Source organism: Typopeltis vanoorti, chromosome 22 (genome assembly GCF_054136105.1).
Source record: "Typopeltis vanoorti isolate ZY-2024b chromosome 22, IOZ_Tvanoo_1.0, whole genome shotgun sequence".
NCBI lineage: Eukaryota > Metazoa > Arthropoda > Arachnida > Uropygi > Thelyphonidae > Typopeltis > Typopeltis vanoorti.
In genome coordinates, this window is record NC_143570.1 from 93,382,173 (window position 1) to 93,397,550 (window position 15,378).

General features: G+C 34.3%; 1 protein-coding gene across 3 annotated transcripts in view; it reads left to right on the forward strand.

Moving 5' to 3' along the window:
• fray (oxidative stress responsive kinase frayed) overlaps positions 1-15,378 on the forward strand; it is a 570,703-nt gene that overhangs the window by 527,130 nt on the left and 28,195 nt on the right. For all 3 annotated transcript variants that reach the window (XM_090411795.1, XM_090411792.1, XM_090411793.1), the window contains exon 16: positions 10,765-10,833. In XM_090411795.1, the coding sequence (XP_090267921.1) occupies positions 10,765-10,833 (69 nt within the window). The remainder of the gene's footprint in view (positions 1-10,764; positions 10,834-15,378) is intronic.

Consider the following 15,378-nt stretch of genomic DNA (forward strand, 5'->3'; position numbering starts at 1 on the left):
TTGTTTTCTTTGCCTGTTATAGAAGATTTTTAAAGTATGGTGTTTCACTGTTCAGATATATAAATTGGAGTTGGGAGTTGCTTGTCAGTTAGGATAGATGTTGTCAGCCCTTATATACTTGCTTGCTACTTAGAATGCAGTCTCTCAGACTTTTGCTGGTAAAACAAGCATTGTTTGGTGGCAGTCTCTCTTTATTTTTTTGTTCTTGATTAACAGAGGCGATGTCCATGGTTGTGACTGGAATGCTGATAGTTGTGCCAATCAGTTGCACTGTGTAGATTAAATCTTCTATTATTAAAGAACTACAAATAGAGGTATCCCCTCTAGTTCTTTTTGTAGTATATGCTCAATTCAGCACTTCAGAATGTTTGCCTCTTTCTGCAATTCTTCATTTTCATGTTTGAGGTTTTCCTGTACTTCTGTTGCTACTCTTAGTTTTGTTTTTATGTTTGACACAGTTCCAAGCACTTCTACACTGTCGTTATAATACTGTATACAGTGTTTGTATTCCTGGAATTTTTTGTTAATTTGTTCTGTGTGGATATTTAGCAAGTCAGTCTTTAACCATGAGTATGAACGAATCTAAGTTGGTAATATTAGGTGCAGGAAGCGACTTATCTTACTGTGTATCATTCCTTTTGCTTGTGCTGTTCTTCATTTTCTCATGGCATTGTGGATGGTACTGTTCAGTATGTTTAGCAGTTCCCTTTGCTGTCCATGTGGTTTCTGAGATCTCAGAGCACTGATAGTGTAATCATTGTCAGCAGCCAGAGCAGTGGGGGCCCATCCTCTTCATCATTTAACAGCTTATTGCAACTATTACAGGACATTGTGCTTAGTGACCTTTGGACTTAAGTGGTCAGCAATATGGCAGTTTCGGTACAATACTTAAACTTTTTATATTTTACTTAATATTAGATACTATTTATATAAATATGTAATTAAAGAGAAAGTTAGTTACTTTCTCTTTAATTACATATTTATTTATTTAATTCTTTAATTAATATATTTGTTCCATCTTGCACAACAAATTTCACCGTAGAAAATTTATTTTTAACAAAAGCTTGAACACATGTCGACTTACTGCCAGTCTGATCACAGCACTGCCTGCTCTGTGATCATCAAATACTATGGGTGGGCTAAAACAGACAAATTAGGCATGCAGCTAGATTATAATAAACTGTCTTCATGTCCTTGGTTGCTTCTACCATAATTCCAAAACAACTATAATCCTACATTGGAAAGCAAATGAAACTTTTTTTCCAAGTACTTCACACCTTTAGTAAGCAAGGTAAGCTTGCACTTTCTGATGAAAATCACCACCTAATTATTCATGTATGAGCACAAATTATGATGGGAATTATTTCAGATGAATGTAGTAAATGGTTTTTATATTCATTAATAAAATTCCTTAGTTTACATTACCTTTAGAGCTAAATAATGCTAAGAACTTTTGGAGTCTTATCTTATAATGTACATAATTGTAAGCCATTGTTGTTCATTGCACCACCTCTTTTCCTGAGGTAGTGTGGTGCAATGAAACCATACCTAAATTGTCAGAACTGTATATGAGGAGCATTTTTTTTTCTTTATTTTGTAATATTACAACAGTTTTGTATATTGTATATGCTGTATTAGTCATGGCATTTATTGACATTCATATCAGTAAAATTATGGAGACCACAACCGTGTTAGGAATAATTACTTTAATATCCCGACTTTCGAGCTTTGTATTAAGTTGTCTGGAGTACACACACACACACACACACACACAAAGAAAAGCTATATTACATTTCAAACAGTATGCTAAAGTGAAAAGATTTGATCAACTGCTATCCTACTGGCCTGATCTCTAGTGGGAAAAAAAAAAAAACTACATCAAAGCTATTTCTATTTATAACATCATCAGAGAACAAATTCATATAAATAGTTTTAATACAGCAAAAATGGTGGCCTGATCCATAATTTAACATGAGTGTTGTTATATTAGAGTTAAGATCTGAGATTACTTAGTCATAATCATAATTAACTCTTAGACCAAACGGTTACGTGGGTAGATTACGGGGCATCCATATTCTCGAAGGTCAAAATATCGGGCAATTAAAGTGATTATTCCTAACATGGTTGTAGATGCCATAATTTTACTGAAATGAATGCTGATCACTGTGTTGCGATCTATATCAGGCAGGTCAAAATTAGAACTGACAATTCTAATTGATCAGTTAACATTCTCTTGCTGATCGTTAAAATCATATCTTTTGTGTGATTGAGTCATACTTAATTTTTTCAGTGGTGATCTTTCATCGGTATCACTTTCAGTTTAACATTATTGAATTACCTTTAGTCACAGTAATAGTAGTATAAAGGCAAACTTATTTGCAGAACATGTTGTGTATTAGACTGTGAGGTTGGATCCTGTTTTTAATGTTTATTTCTGCTGTGCTCATATCACATAATACTCTACTATGATTTACTATATTAGTTCTTTTTTTTTTTTTTATGCCAATCTCACATAATTCTTCACTGTGATTCACTATGTACATAATGTTTTTATGTACATAATTGATTGGTGGAGAACAGTAGGAAATTAGTGGTTAGAATGGAGCATATGTATTTACTAATATTCACAATAGTTGGTGAGCAACAGATAAATAACAGCAGAGAGAATGTATCCTTGTCCTACGTGGTTTTACATTTGTCTTTCTCACCCAGTCAATTTTAACAGCTGATTTACAACTTTAGTATAGGCTATATATTGCTCTGTATGTTTTGATTTACGCTACATAATTGTTGCATTTTGAATAGTTTTTCTCTTAACACCTTATATTGTCTTTTGTAGATCTACAGCTCCTTGTTATATTCTCATGATTTTTGGAATGTTTGTCATAAAGTAAAATTCTGACCCTGACAATCCCAATTTAGACTAATTTAACTTTTTCTTTCCCTAATGTTGTCATTGTGATGTGGAGACATTGGAGAGGGTCCAAAGATGAGTGACTAAAACAATATCAAGAGTTTGGAATGCTGGCTATGGAGAGGTTGAAGAAATATGGATTGCAGAGTTTGGTGGATAGGAGGAAGAAAGGTGATATGATAGAGATTTTTAAGTTAGAGTATTTTATCAGATTAATCAAGAAGGGATTATAAAAAGAGTAAAAGGTGAGAGGGGAAGAACCAGTCATTCCTGGAAGTTATGTGAAAGTGTGAAGAAGAAGAATGTGAGGAATAAATTTTTTTGCATAGAGAATTGTCAGTGAATGGAATGTATTACCAGAATGTGTTGTTAATGCAAGGAGTGTTAAGGAATTTAAGATTCTATAAGATAAATATGTTGTCAGTTGAATGAACCTCCCACAATGAGTCTGTTGACTCCATGAAAGGTGTAATAATTTTTTTTTTTTTTTCCTCACAGTTTTTCTTAGCCTCATCTCAAGTGCATTTGCATAAATCTTCCAGAACACTAAAATAGAGAAATAATTCTCACATTCAGTTTTATTTTCCCTTTTGTAGATAAGTACTATGATGATAGCTCTACTCTTGCTGGAATTCAATTTCTGACTTGACCTTCTGAATTATGCTGTATAGCCACTGTCAACTTTTATAACTCCATATTCAAGCATTTCTGGTCAGATAAAGGCAGCTGCAGTAGATAATATATACTGCAGCCGCCTTTTCAGGTTTCTGATGATTTTCTACCTCGAGTATTGATATGTGCCCTTCATTTCATTCATCTTGAATATGTTCTGTCACTGATCTATTACTGCTTGGTTAGTTTAAATCTTTCATAGTAATTACTCTAGATATTTAAAATATCTTTAGTTTTCATGTCACCTTTATCATATGATTCCTCTTACAGTAGTCTTTCCTCCATTTTCTCAGCTTTTCTTTTTGAATAGCCTCCAGAACATTTGCTAACTTCCTGTTATTCATTATTATCTCCATGGAGTCAGAAAAATGGTCATGGGGGGGGGTCTATTATTCACACACAATGTCATACTTCCAGTGGCGGCTTGAAATCATAGGGGTGCTGCAACTTTTGAAATATACATACACACTGTAAGTATAGTGTATACATGTTTAGATAAAGTACATGAAAAAATATTGTTTATTATCGATAAAATTATATAGTTTGGTATAATTCAAAATTACTTAAAAATAAATCCATTCCTTTAATTGTAATTAAAGGAATGGATTTACAATTTTTGGACATTACAATGTCCAAATATTTAAAGAGATGGAGTAAAGACGATAAGCACTGCAAACACTACTACTGGCGCAAACTGCATATAAACAACAGTGGAACTGCTCGATGGGCAGTGCTGCATTACGCTAATAACTTGCATTTCACTGTGATGTGCATATGCTTGTGCACGTAGCAATATGACACTGTGGTAAACACAGTGCTGCTAGTGTCCCTCATCCTCCTAAGTGCTACAAGATGGGTTTTTATTATTTTTTATACAAAATAAGAGACTTGTATAGGATTGTTGATGATAAAATTAAATATTATAAGCAAATATAAATAAATTAATAAATATATTTATATATCAAGAAAAATTGGGGGTGCTACAGTTTCGCAGTGCCTATGCACAAGCTGCCCCTGCATACTTCTCCATAAGCTGGTGAGGTAGCTGGTCTCATATGGAGATAGAGGCTTTTTTCCTCCTGGAAACTCAGGTTCTTCATCCTTCAGAACAGGCAAACTAGCCATTAGAACATATGCAATTGACGTACATAATACACTGGCCTCATAGCCCTTAAGTTGCTTCGGCTGCAAATCTAAATAAACCAAACTTCTCCTTAAACTCATTCACCACCCTCCAAGCAAATAATCTAGTCCTAACATCCTTGTTAATTAACTACATTCTTACACAACTTCAACTAGTGATCCTTTGTTCTCGCCCTTCTTGCCATGTACTGAAAAAAGTCTTCACTGTCAATCCTATTAAACCCCTTTAATAACTTAAATGACTCTATCATGTCTCCTCTTTTGCACCTATCAACTAGGAAGCATTCCACAGACCAGCCATAATCTTCGTCTCTCCCTCTGGATTCTCTCTACTACCTCTTCATCCCCACAGAATCCCAGAGTCCAGATTTGTGCTCAGTGGTCTGAGAAAGTTATATAGCGGAATAATAACTTTATCCTTGCTTGCTAGTATGTTCAACAACCATGCAACCTGATGTGCTGTTTTGTTACCTTTATCATCAGTTTCTTGCAGTTCAGTTTTATCGATATAGTACACAGCTTCTGATCTCTTCCCAGAATGCATCGCCTTACACGTGGCCACATTAAACGGGCAGCCATTTATTTGCAGAATCTTTGCATCACCTTCATTTACCATTGCTCTTCCTAGTTTAGCATCATTAGCAAACAATTGAATATTTCCTGTATCATTGATATACATATTAAACAGCAGAGGACCAAATACTGAGTCCTGTGATGCACCACTCTTCACTTGCCTTCTCCTGGACTCACTCCTCCATAAAACACTCCTATATGGGTATCTCCATATAGTCAGAAGATGGGAGATCCATTATTCGTGCAATATCTATCATACTTCTTCTTATCTTCTATATTCTCTCAGAACACATCCCGACTTATTTGTCAAGAACTTTTGATACTTGGTTCTAGGACTGCTTCTTTAAATTCTTGAGTCTATCATGATGTTAGAATTTTTCTATCCTTGAAGATGGCTTCGCATGCCTCCCTGTCTGAGTCATTCAGTGTTTTCTTCAGATTTTGCCGCTGAGTTTTCAAGGTTTGGTTCTTATCTATCCTGCTTACTTTCATTTTTTCTTAAATAATATTTCTTTATCTCAGTCTCTAAGTTCTCATCTGAAAGCTGGTCAGATTTATTTTTAAAGTTTCTTACATTTTTTCTTTTCAATATGATATTTATGGTTATCCTTTTCAAAACTCAATTTTGATGACTTCCTATTTCAAATCCCCTGCATACATTCTTGCATCCTGTAACTATTATGTGAAGATGTTACTGTCAACAATAACATAGTTAATGAGACCATTATTTCTTCTATCTTCTTTCCATGTGAATTTATGCCATCTTTATGTTGAAACTTAGTGCTCATAATTACCAGTCCATTTCATGAACAAAATTCAAGCCAGTACTTAATGTTATTATTAGCTTTGCCCTTTTCTCCAAATTTCCCAAAACATTTTCTGTCTGTCTGATATTCATTTCCTAAAGTAGGAAAGATTTCCTACAGAGATCAACTTTTCTTTTTTCTTTGCCAGCTGCCCTCTCCATTGACTCAAAAAACTCCTCTACTGCTGCTGTAGTGGGACCATAAGCACAAATAATCTCACCTAATTTCCCATATTGAAATTGTACACATTACTCTGTGTGAAACTTCTTGAAAGAAGTTTGTTTTCATCCTTTGTGTTGACTGTTATAGCTACTTCCTTTCCTTGGTCATTATTGCTGGAATATAACATCTTATAGTTATCTTATCTGTCTTAGTCTTATTAGCTTCAGTAATATCAACACAGTTCTTCTCTGATTCTTCTGCAGTCAATCAAGGATAGCAATGCTTATCGTGTTGCCTTGTTTAACAAGGCATTATCCAAACAGGCACAAAATTTCATCACATTGTATCATCCTGTTTGTAGTTTAAGCAAATACAAAATAAAATTTAATTGACTAATATCCAAATTGTCTGCCATTCTTATTCATTCACTATCAAAGTAGACACTTAATATCATGTTTACCACAATAAGATGAGGATTGGAAGGCGGATTAGAAACTCGTAATTGGTTATCTACATTCCTTACAGACTATGTGGCGCAGTGATTGAGCTTCTGACTGTACAAAATATTCTATTTGACATTTATCAGCAAATAAAAGTTCTCAGAAAAGTGTGTGGACATGAGTGTCATTCAACATTCAGTTTGCATTGGCAATGTAAATGTCAGCTTTATGAGATGTAGTGCATTTGGTATTCATCACTGCTGGTACTGTACCAATACATAAGATATAATGTAAAGTTGATGTAAAGTATATATGAAAATTTAGTTATAATTGTATAATATATGTATGATTTGATATTACATGTAAAACAATTGTGCTCAACACAAAGGAAAAGAATTATTCTTTGTTAAAGTAATGAGTCAGCAGAAAAGTTGCCTAGATTAGTAAAGAACAAAAGGAAAGCCCTGAAGGAAAAAGTCACAGAGACTTGCAAAAATTAAAAATCATCAAGAACAAAGACTTTAGTAAAAGCTTGTGAAAGTGATGTCGACATGCCTGAGGATAAGCACGAAAAATGCAGAAGTAAAGACAAAGAAAGGAAAGGATATTTAAGTGACCCTGGTGAATAAGAATCGAGGTTCCTGGGTGTTCCAAAAGTTGAGAAGTTCCAGGAACCTCAGTTCTTGATGATTTTTAATTATCTTTTGATAATTAAAACGTGAAATTTAACAGAGTACAGAAGTTGCTGTACTCTGTTAAATTGTGATTGATAAAATTCCTAAGAGAATTTATTCTTTCATAATTTAACAAGTAAAGAACCTATAATAGAAAATCTGCTTGCATCTAAGAGTGTAAACTACATATATGTGAACAAAATTGTATATATTAAACAAAAGGATAATAATTGTGAAAATGCATAAGAAAGAAGTGTTATTCCATTATGTAGAAAGATTACTTAAGCTAGTTTAATATTGGTGGTAAAATTCTAGAGAAAAAGAATGTTATAGTATGATTAAAGCAGTATACCATTTCTAGGAATTAGATAGACAAAGCTTAGATGAATGACTCACAATTTTTAACGATAATTGTAGTGTAATCCAAGAGCACAGGATTAAAGGAAGTTGCCGCAAGCATGTCGTGTGCACACAGCACATGATAGGCAGAAAAGAAGAAATCCTCTACTGAGAGATATCGCTTTGAGCGTTATCAATGAGTTGGGGGGGGGGATTACGGAAAGTGCTGATAGGGTGCAGAGATATAAAAGAGTTGGGAGAACCCCCCCACACACACACGAGGCTTTTTTCCTGGTGGTTTTGGTGTGTGGACTTCGCGAGTAGAGGGACGGTTCGAGAGCGTGAGGGTAAATCTCTGCCCTGATGTCTGGCAGACGAAAACGATAGATGTCGCGTATCCACAGGAAAGGTTATGCGTCACAAGGTCCGAGGTGAATCGCATTTCTCCAGAAGAAAAGGGTAGTCTGCGAAGAGTCCTCAGAATATAGGTAAAAGAACAACACGTGCGAAAGAGTGACTTTGCCCCAAGAATCCTATTGAAAGGAAGGCACAACCGACTGAAATGAATGGACCAGCATATAATCGAGGGATTCCAGCACAAAGAAATCAATTTGAGGGTCAAAGGACGAGTAAAGAGAGGAACAAGCACAGGAGATAACTATAATACGGTATCATGAAATTTTATTGTTAAATAGTGTAAATGAATGATATGTGAATCAAGATCTAAGGACTTAACAAAGATAAAACTTAGGACTGTAGCAAATTATAAGTTGTGAAAGTAGACAAGTGTAACTTAAAGAGTGATAATGATAACCTTAGGATGTGTGAATACAAGGTGATAACGTATGTTTACAAGGTTTTAATTAAGAGAGTTATGAAGATCTTATGTGTGAAGTAATATAGAACAGCTCTATTGTTAATCCTATGTGAGTTATGAGAATTTATTGTTCATATTTCATAATTATGATAGCACATAAATTTGTAGTTTAGAAATGATCTTTCCCAGACTTCCATGAACTGTATATATGCTTGAATGTTAAATAAATCTTTTGCTTACTCTGATTCAGTTGTTTGTTAGTATTATCCGATGCACCACTTGCTAAATATGCGAACCTAAGCGGGAGATTTGAGTAGCATGTCTATGGTCACGATTGCACAGTTGTTAGTCACTGAGGTATAGCTGGGTGTTCACTTCTTGTTTAAGATTTTTTCCTTTAAACTAATTGTCCTAAGTAGCGCAGCGAAAACAAATAAATGTCTTAGGATTTTATGAGAAGAAGAAGAACCTCAGAAGCTTTGTTACATTTGGATTTTGGCTCTACTCCGGGGCAATTCCCTTTGTACTTAGACAGTACCACGTGACACCAAAGGGGCAAATAAACGTAAAGAGCGTAGATATCAGAGTTATAAAAAAAGGGTGACACAACAACTCCCAGTGACCACTGGCACTTGTGGCCAGGAACTGAAGGAAAGGTCTCACAGATGGAGTCTCACAGATCTCCCCATGAATATTCCTGATGGAAAGGCTTCCAGTCGTTGACTACAGAGAAAAAGAAAAGGAACAACATCACTTGTAATTCATATTGAGCTGCCATAAGGATTAAATGCATTGCCGAGACATCCTAGTGAGAAATAGAAGCATCATAATCAAGACCGAAGAACGAGATATCCTGATGGAACTGTCACTGAATACAAAGGACTGTCTGTAAAGGAAGATCTGCAAGTGAGTGTGATAAGTGATACTCTGGTGCTACGGATATATGCAACTGTGAAAAGGTATGCAATAAGCTGTTATCTGAATTGTGTAGAATAGTGTATGATAATCAAGATTTAGATAGACTAGGGAAGTATAGCCATGACTAATTGTTATTTCAAATGTACATGCTTTTCTCAATTGGAATAAATGACTTGTAAACAACACGCTGATCTGATACTTATCAATGCACTATCTCCAAAAAAATTACGAGCCTGTGTGCTAGTAGGAAATTGCCACGACTAACCTGAGTGTTGAGTAAGATTATGAGAAATTTCTGTTAAAGTTATGAGTCTCTGCATTGCCGTTATTCCACATTTCAATCCATCACTCTCGGAAACACAGTCTGGCTGGCACAGTCGAAAAACAAAATTTATTTTGTTTTTCGACTTGTTGCCAGACTGAAGAGCATAAGGGACTGAACAAGTCATAGACATATGGAAGCAATTAGAATTAGAGCCAGTCATACATATGGTAAAGATTAAGGCAAAGCAGAAAAGGGGGAATGTCAATTCAGCATAGTTACAAACATGAGGGAAAAACTTTAACTCTCTGTGGTAAGTGTATATTACAATAATAAAAATAAAAAATAAAACAAAATACAATTTTACAGTACCATCAGTTGGAATGCTGTTTTGGAATACTGCAGAAATGAAAAGATAGATTTGAAGAATCCATCCTGACATGCAGCATCTTTGCTTCAAACACAACAATTCATGTACTCACACAACCTCAACAGGATTATTGCTTCTTTGGTTTCATTGTTTCTCCCCCTCCCCTTCTCAGTCATATAGCTGAGACATGGCCCCATCTCTCTCCTAGAAACTGAAGGGATATTTAAGGAACCACTACTTCATATCAGATGAAGTGAGGATAAGAGTGAAAATGTGATTCCATCAGGATGGATGTTCAGTTCTGTAATGGACTCTTGAACCCATACTTCTATAGTTGTGTAGATTCAGATTAATGAGAAATATAATTTTGTAAAACCTCCGAATAAAGTTCAGCAAAACTACCTCGTTTTGTTTCTGTGAAATATTCATTCCATTTGATAATGGAATGAATATTTCATTATCAAATGGAATTTTCAAATGGAAAAAATAAATAAATGAAGTTTATTTATTGTTTATAAATAAACTTCAGTGCATATGTATGCTAATTATTAAATTATTCATTACAGGAATATATATTTCTACATTTTTAGCAGATAGTTATGGTATGCTGCATTACAAGTTGTGTGTGTGTGGCTGTGATTCGTAAAATATTAATGTAATATTATATTTTTCAGATACTGCTGATGGTATAGCGGCAGAGTTGGTTGGAGCAGGACTTGTTGATGGCAAGGATATCATTGTAGGTAAGCATTTTTTGAATTCTCTCATGTGTCATTCTCTGATCTGTTTTTCTATCATTTGTAATTGGGCAGATAATTTCTTCTCTCTCTCTCTTTTTAGCTACTGAGCTCAAATCTTTTTTGCTGTTATACTGATGACAGCACACACCCTTTTCAGTTGACAAGTCTTATGGTTCTTAAACATATCAAGCTTAAGATCATCCACTAATATCTGTTTTTTTCTTCAGTGGGATAGAACCTTTAAGGATAATCTGGTCAACTTCAGTGCAAATAAAACATACTGTCTTCTTTCTTTCAAAAGATCCCATTTTATCTCATACTTATAATACCTATTTCTCTCAGACCATTTGCTTCTGTTCTTTCCTAGGAAGCACAAACAAGTCACATCCATAGTCTCCTTGGACTCCAAAAAAACTTTTTACCTGCACAGCTGCTGACTTTACAGATTTATCCAGCTTTAGAATATAGTTACTACATTTGGGGCAGTGCACCAAAACTGTCTCGAAAGCAGTGGTGTCAAACTTGAATAGGAACACAGACCACTTAATCTTGTACCCAAAGTAGTGCGCATCACATGTAATAAAAAAAAATAATAAATAAATAAATAAAAATGAAATACTTCTAAATGTTGTCTTACTTTTTTTTTTAACCTAACTTAGGTTTTACCCCATAACATATTTCAGAAAATTTCCAAAAACAAAGTTTTAATTTTACTATAATATACTTTAATATACTTTAATGTTGACAAATCAACATTTTGAAAATTTTAGATATTGAGTAGGTTCATAACTTTGTGTATTTTCACTCATTTTAGTGAAACTTTGTTTAAAACTCAAAAACAATTTTTGACAATGGCACAAGCCGAATCATGCAGAGAAAAATCAAATGTATAACATAATTGTATGTTTTAAAATAAATTTTTCAACATGTCAATATAACATATCACTAATTATTAGATTAAAAAAAAAATCAGATTCATAATCAATTTAGTATTTTTTTGTTAAAAACTTGACAACTTTTACGAGAAATTATTTTATCAATATTGACTTCTAATTTTTATGGATGATACACGGATATCAACATGGATGATAAGTGCTCACCTGTTAATCTTGCATTATGCAAAGTTTTATTTGTTTTCACAAATAAGATTCTTTTCTTATAGTACTGTATCACACTGAATCTCAATAAATTTGAATTGAATTTTACTTTCTCAACATCAAGAGAAAATGGGGCACTAAATAATAAAAAATTGTCTTCATACATTTTAAATCCTTCAAACCCTTTTCAAATTTAAATAATAATTGGGGCATATTTGTTGAATTCACGTGAACCATATGACTCTTGATAGCTTTTGCATGTAGAAAAATGTGTTAAGTCACGATTTTTAATTTGTCTATCCCAAAATTTGATCTTGAAAGCTTTGAGACAGTCATACATAAATGTTACAAGCCGATCTCAACCCTGAAGTGTTGTGTTCAGTTCATTTAATGTCCTGTGATGTCAACAATTAAAGCTGCTCATATGCTTCATTTCTAAAAACATTTGATTGCTTGGCATGGTACCCAAAATCGCTTCAAAACCTTATGGCAAGAGAGCCAGTGTACTACATATAATACAGTAAGCCTTATGTTTCACTTTCAATTTCTGAAAGCAATGAAGAAAATTGCCATTGATTTAATCCTCTGGAACATATTGATGTATTATACAGTGAATATGATGAAATTTACTATCAGGAGCCACTTCATGCTGCTTAGCTAACAATTTAGCTATAAATCCATTTGTTTTGCCTATCATTGCCGGTGTTCCATCTGTAGCCACACACGCTAATTTAGATAATAGCAGATGAAACTTTTCTAAAAGTCCACATACCATATTTACTCTAATATAACTTGCACTTTTTTTCCCCAAATTTAAATTAAAAAATTGTAGTGCAAGATATATGCAGGGATTTTTGGAAATTAAAGTTTTTCAGGAAAAAATTAAATTGACATTTATAATTAAATCCTCGGTAATTGTTATAATTTATAATTGATCACATTTGCATTTAAATTTTAATTATCAATGTTATTTACACAAACAGCTGCTCACCTTTGTCACACGATATATTTGAATCTTTAGTGACAATGCTTCTGTAATTAAATTAAAACAAACGGGTTCATTATTGCGTATCCTTTTATCATTTTGGAATCATAAGTTCACCATGATTTTTAAAAAAAAAATGAAAATGGGTGACTTACCAAGAATCTCCTATTCGCTATTGCTACTACTACTTCATCTCGAGAATGATTTCCTCGTGTACATTGTCAAAGTCATCTAACCAAATAGCGTCATCTTCTTTACTCCCATTCAGGGCATTAGATTAGCATTAGGTTTTTTTAAAAAAAACTCCTGGCAATTATTGTTTGCAAAATCATGTCCCAAGCTCTTGAAATCCAGGCACAATAATTCTAACGATCGTCTCTTAATTTTTCCTGCTGGAGTCGGGTTGTAGCCGTCAGCTGCCATCCACTTCATGTAGAATTTTCGTACATAGTCCATGAATGGTTTGTTGATTGATACATCCAAGGGCTGTAGACAATGGATGATGATCAAGGATCATCATCCAATCTAATGCTGCCATTTTGTGTTGTTGATACTGAACCTGGAAGATCGAAGTTTTTGATTAGAATCAATAATCGTCCAGAAGTTACGGCAGTTACTGGAAGCAGAACTTCTATGTGAACAAGCATACATGCAGATGTTCTCAGTCGCACTTTTACAATGTGGGTGAACGAGGTTAATGTGTTTCATGGAAGTTTCACCAGTTTTACGCATTGAGTAGTAAAATAACACAATCTTTCTCTTCAGCTCCCGCAACTAAAAAGTTAAAGCTCGAGAACAGTAAGCATAGTGATAGTGATGGGGCAAAAACAGACCCGATGGACAATGATAGAAAAACTGGAGGGATAAAACACGTGGCTGCTACGGTTGCTACAACTACGACAAGTAAAGACGCACAAGAAGATCTGCCCGACTGTTGGACTCTAGACCAAAAAGCTGATTTTTGCAACAAAAATGAATGGCTGTTGGTGGAGAATAAAAACATTGGCTGTAAAATATGTAGTCACAAGTTTGGGAGTAGAAAGGAATAAGCGAGGTATGAATATTTCAAAGCCATGGGCAAATATTCAAATTTCTCATTATGATAGGAATAAAAAAGAGCAAATGACTTCGCTGCTTAAAAAAATTCACGATCATAAGAACAGTTCAGCTCACATGGCTGCAACTAAAATTATAGATCTGCAAAAGAACGAAAACTGGAGGTAGCTTATTCAAAAGCATTTGAACATGAGAAAGAAGTCACTTGTAGAATCTTCAGAACAGCATATAAAGTTGCAAAGAAAACCCAGGCTTTCAATGACTTTGAATCAGAAATTGACCTCCAAGAATTGAATGTCAGTGACGTGGGTCGAATTCTACATTCTACAAATTCTTGTATGAATATAACAAATCATATTGGAACTGAAATGAAAAAAAAATACTTTTTAAAAAAAGTAATAGAGTCAAACTGTGAGATTTTCTCTTTTGATTGATAAAAGCACCACTATTAGCCAGTTGTCATCATTAATAATATATGTATGCACAATGCTACCTAATATGGAGCAACACAGAAATATTTTTATTGATATTGTAGAGTTAGAAAATGTATCCACACAAGGTATTTTCCATAGCTTGATGAATGCCCTTAATGAATTGGGGTCTCATAATGATTATTTGAAGAAAAATCTTGTTGCCATTGCCCGTGATGGAGCAGCTGTGATGTTGGGTACGAATAAAGGAGTAGTGGCTTTGATTAAGGAACGTTATCCTCACATTTTGGTTCCTCATTGTGCCAACCATAGACTCGAGCTCTCTGTTGGTGATGTTGTAAAAAAAAGACTTCCCAGAACAAATCAACCACTTCAAGTGATTTCTTGACAAACTTTACTGTCTCTATCACCAGTCACCCAGAAATGTCAGCGAACTAGGCAAAGTAGCTGAAGATCTTGACAAGGAAATCTTCAAAATTGGAAGAATGTTAAGTACACGTTGGGTGGCTTCTAGTTTTAGAAGTGTTTCCACGGTGTGGAAAGATCATTTTACAGCAGTAAAACAAGATGAAAAACAGAGACAAGTGTGAAAGAGTAATGTATGAAGGCCTTTTGAAGAAAATAACAAGTGTTGATTTTGTTTTGGATCTTGGATTGATGTGTGATGCTCTCCAAGAATTGTCAGAGCTGTTGAACTGTAAGCAAGGGATATTACACTCTACAAAGCTCATAGCAGTATATCAAGGCAGATTCTGCTGTTTGAAGAGGAAAGTCAATGGCTGGCCTTTTTATCATGAAGCTGTACAAGCAGTTAAAAATCTGAACTTTAAACAAGTGACTTTGGAGAAGAGGGTAACCAGTTGATCAACAAATGTGAATCATTCTCTTGATCCTTCAAAATTTTATGACTGCTTGAAACAACGAATGGAAAATCACCTTCTATCTGCAGAAGAGATGCAAATTCCAGAATGGACAAAAG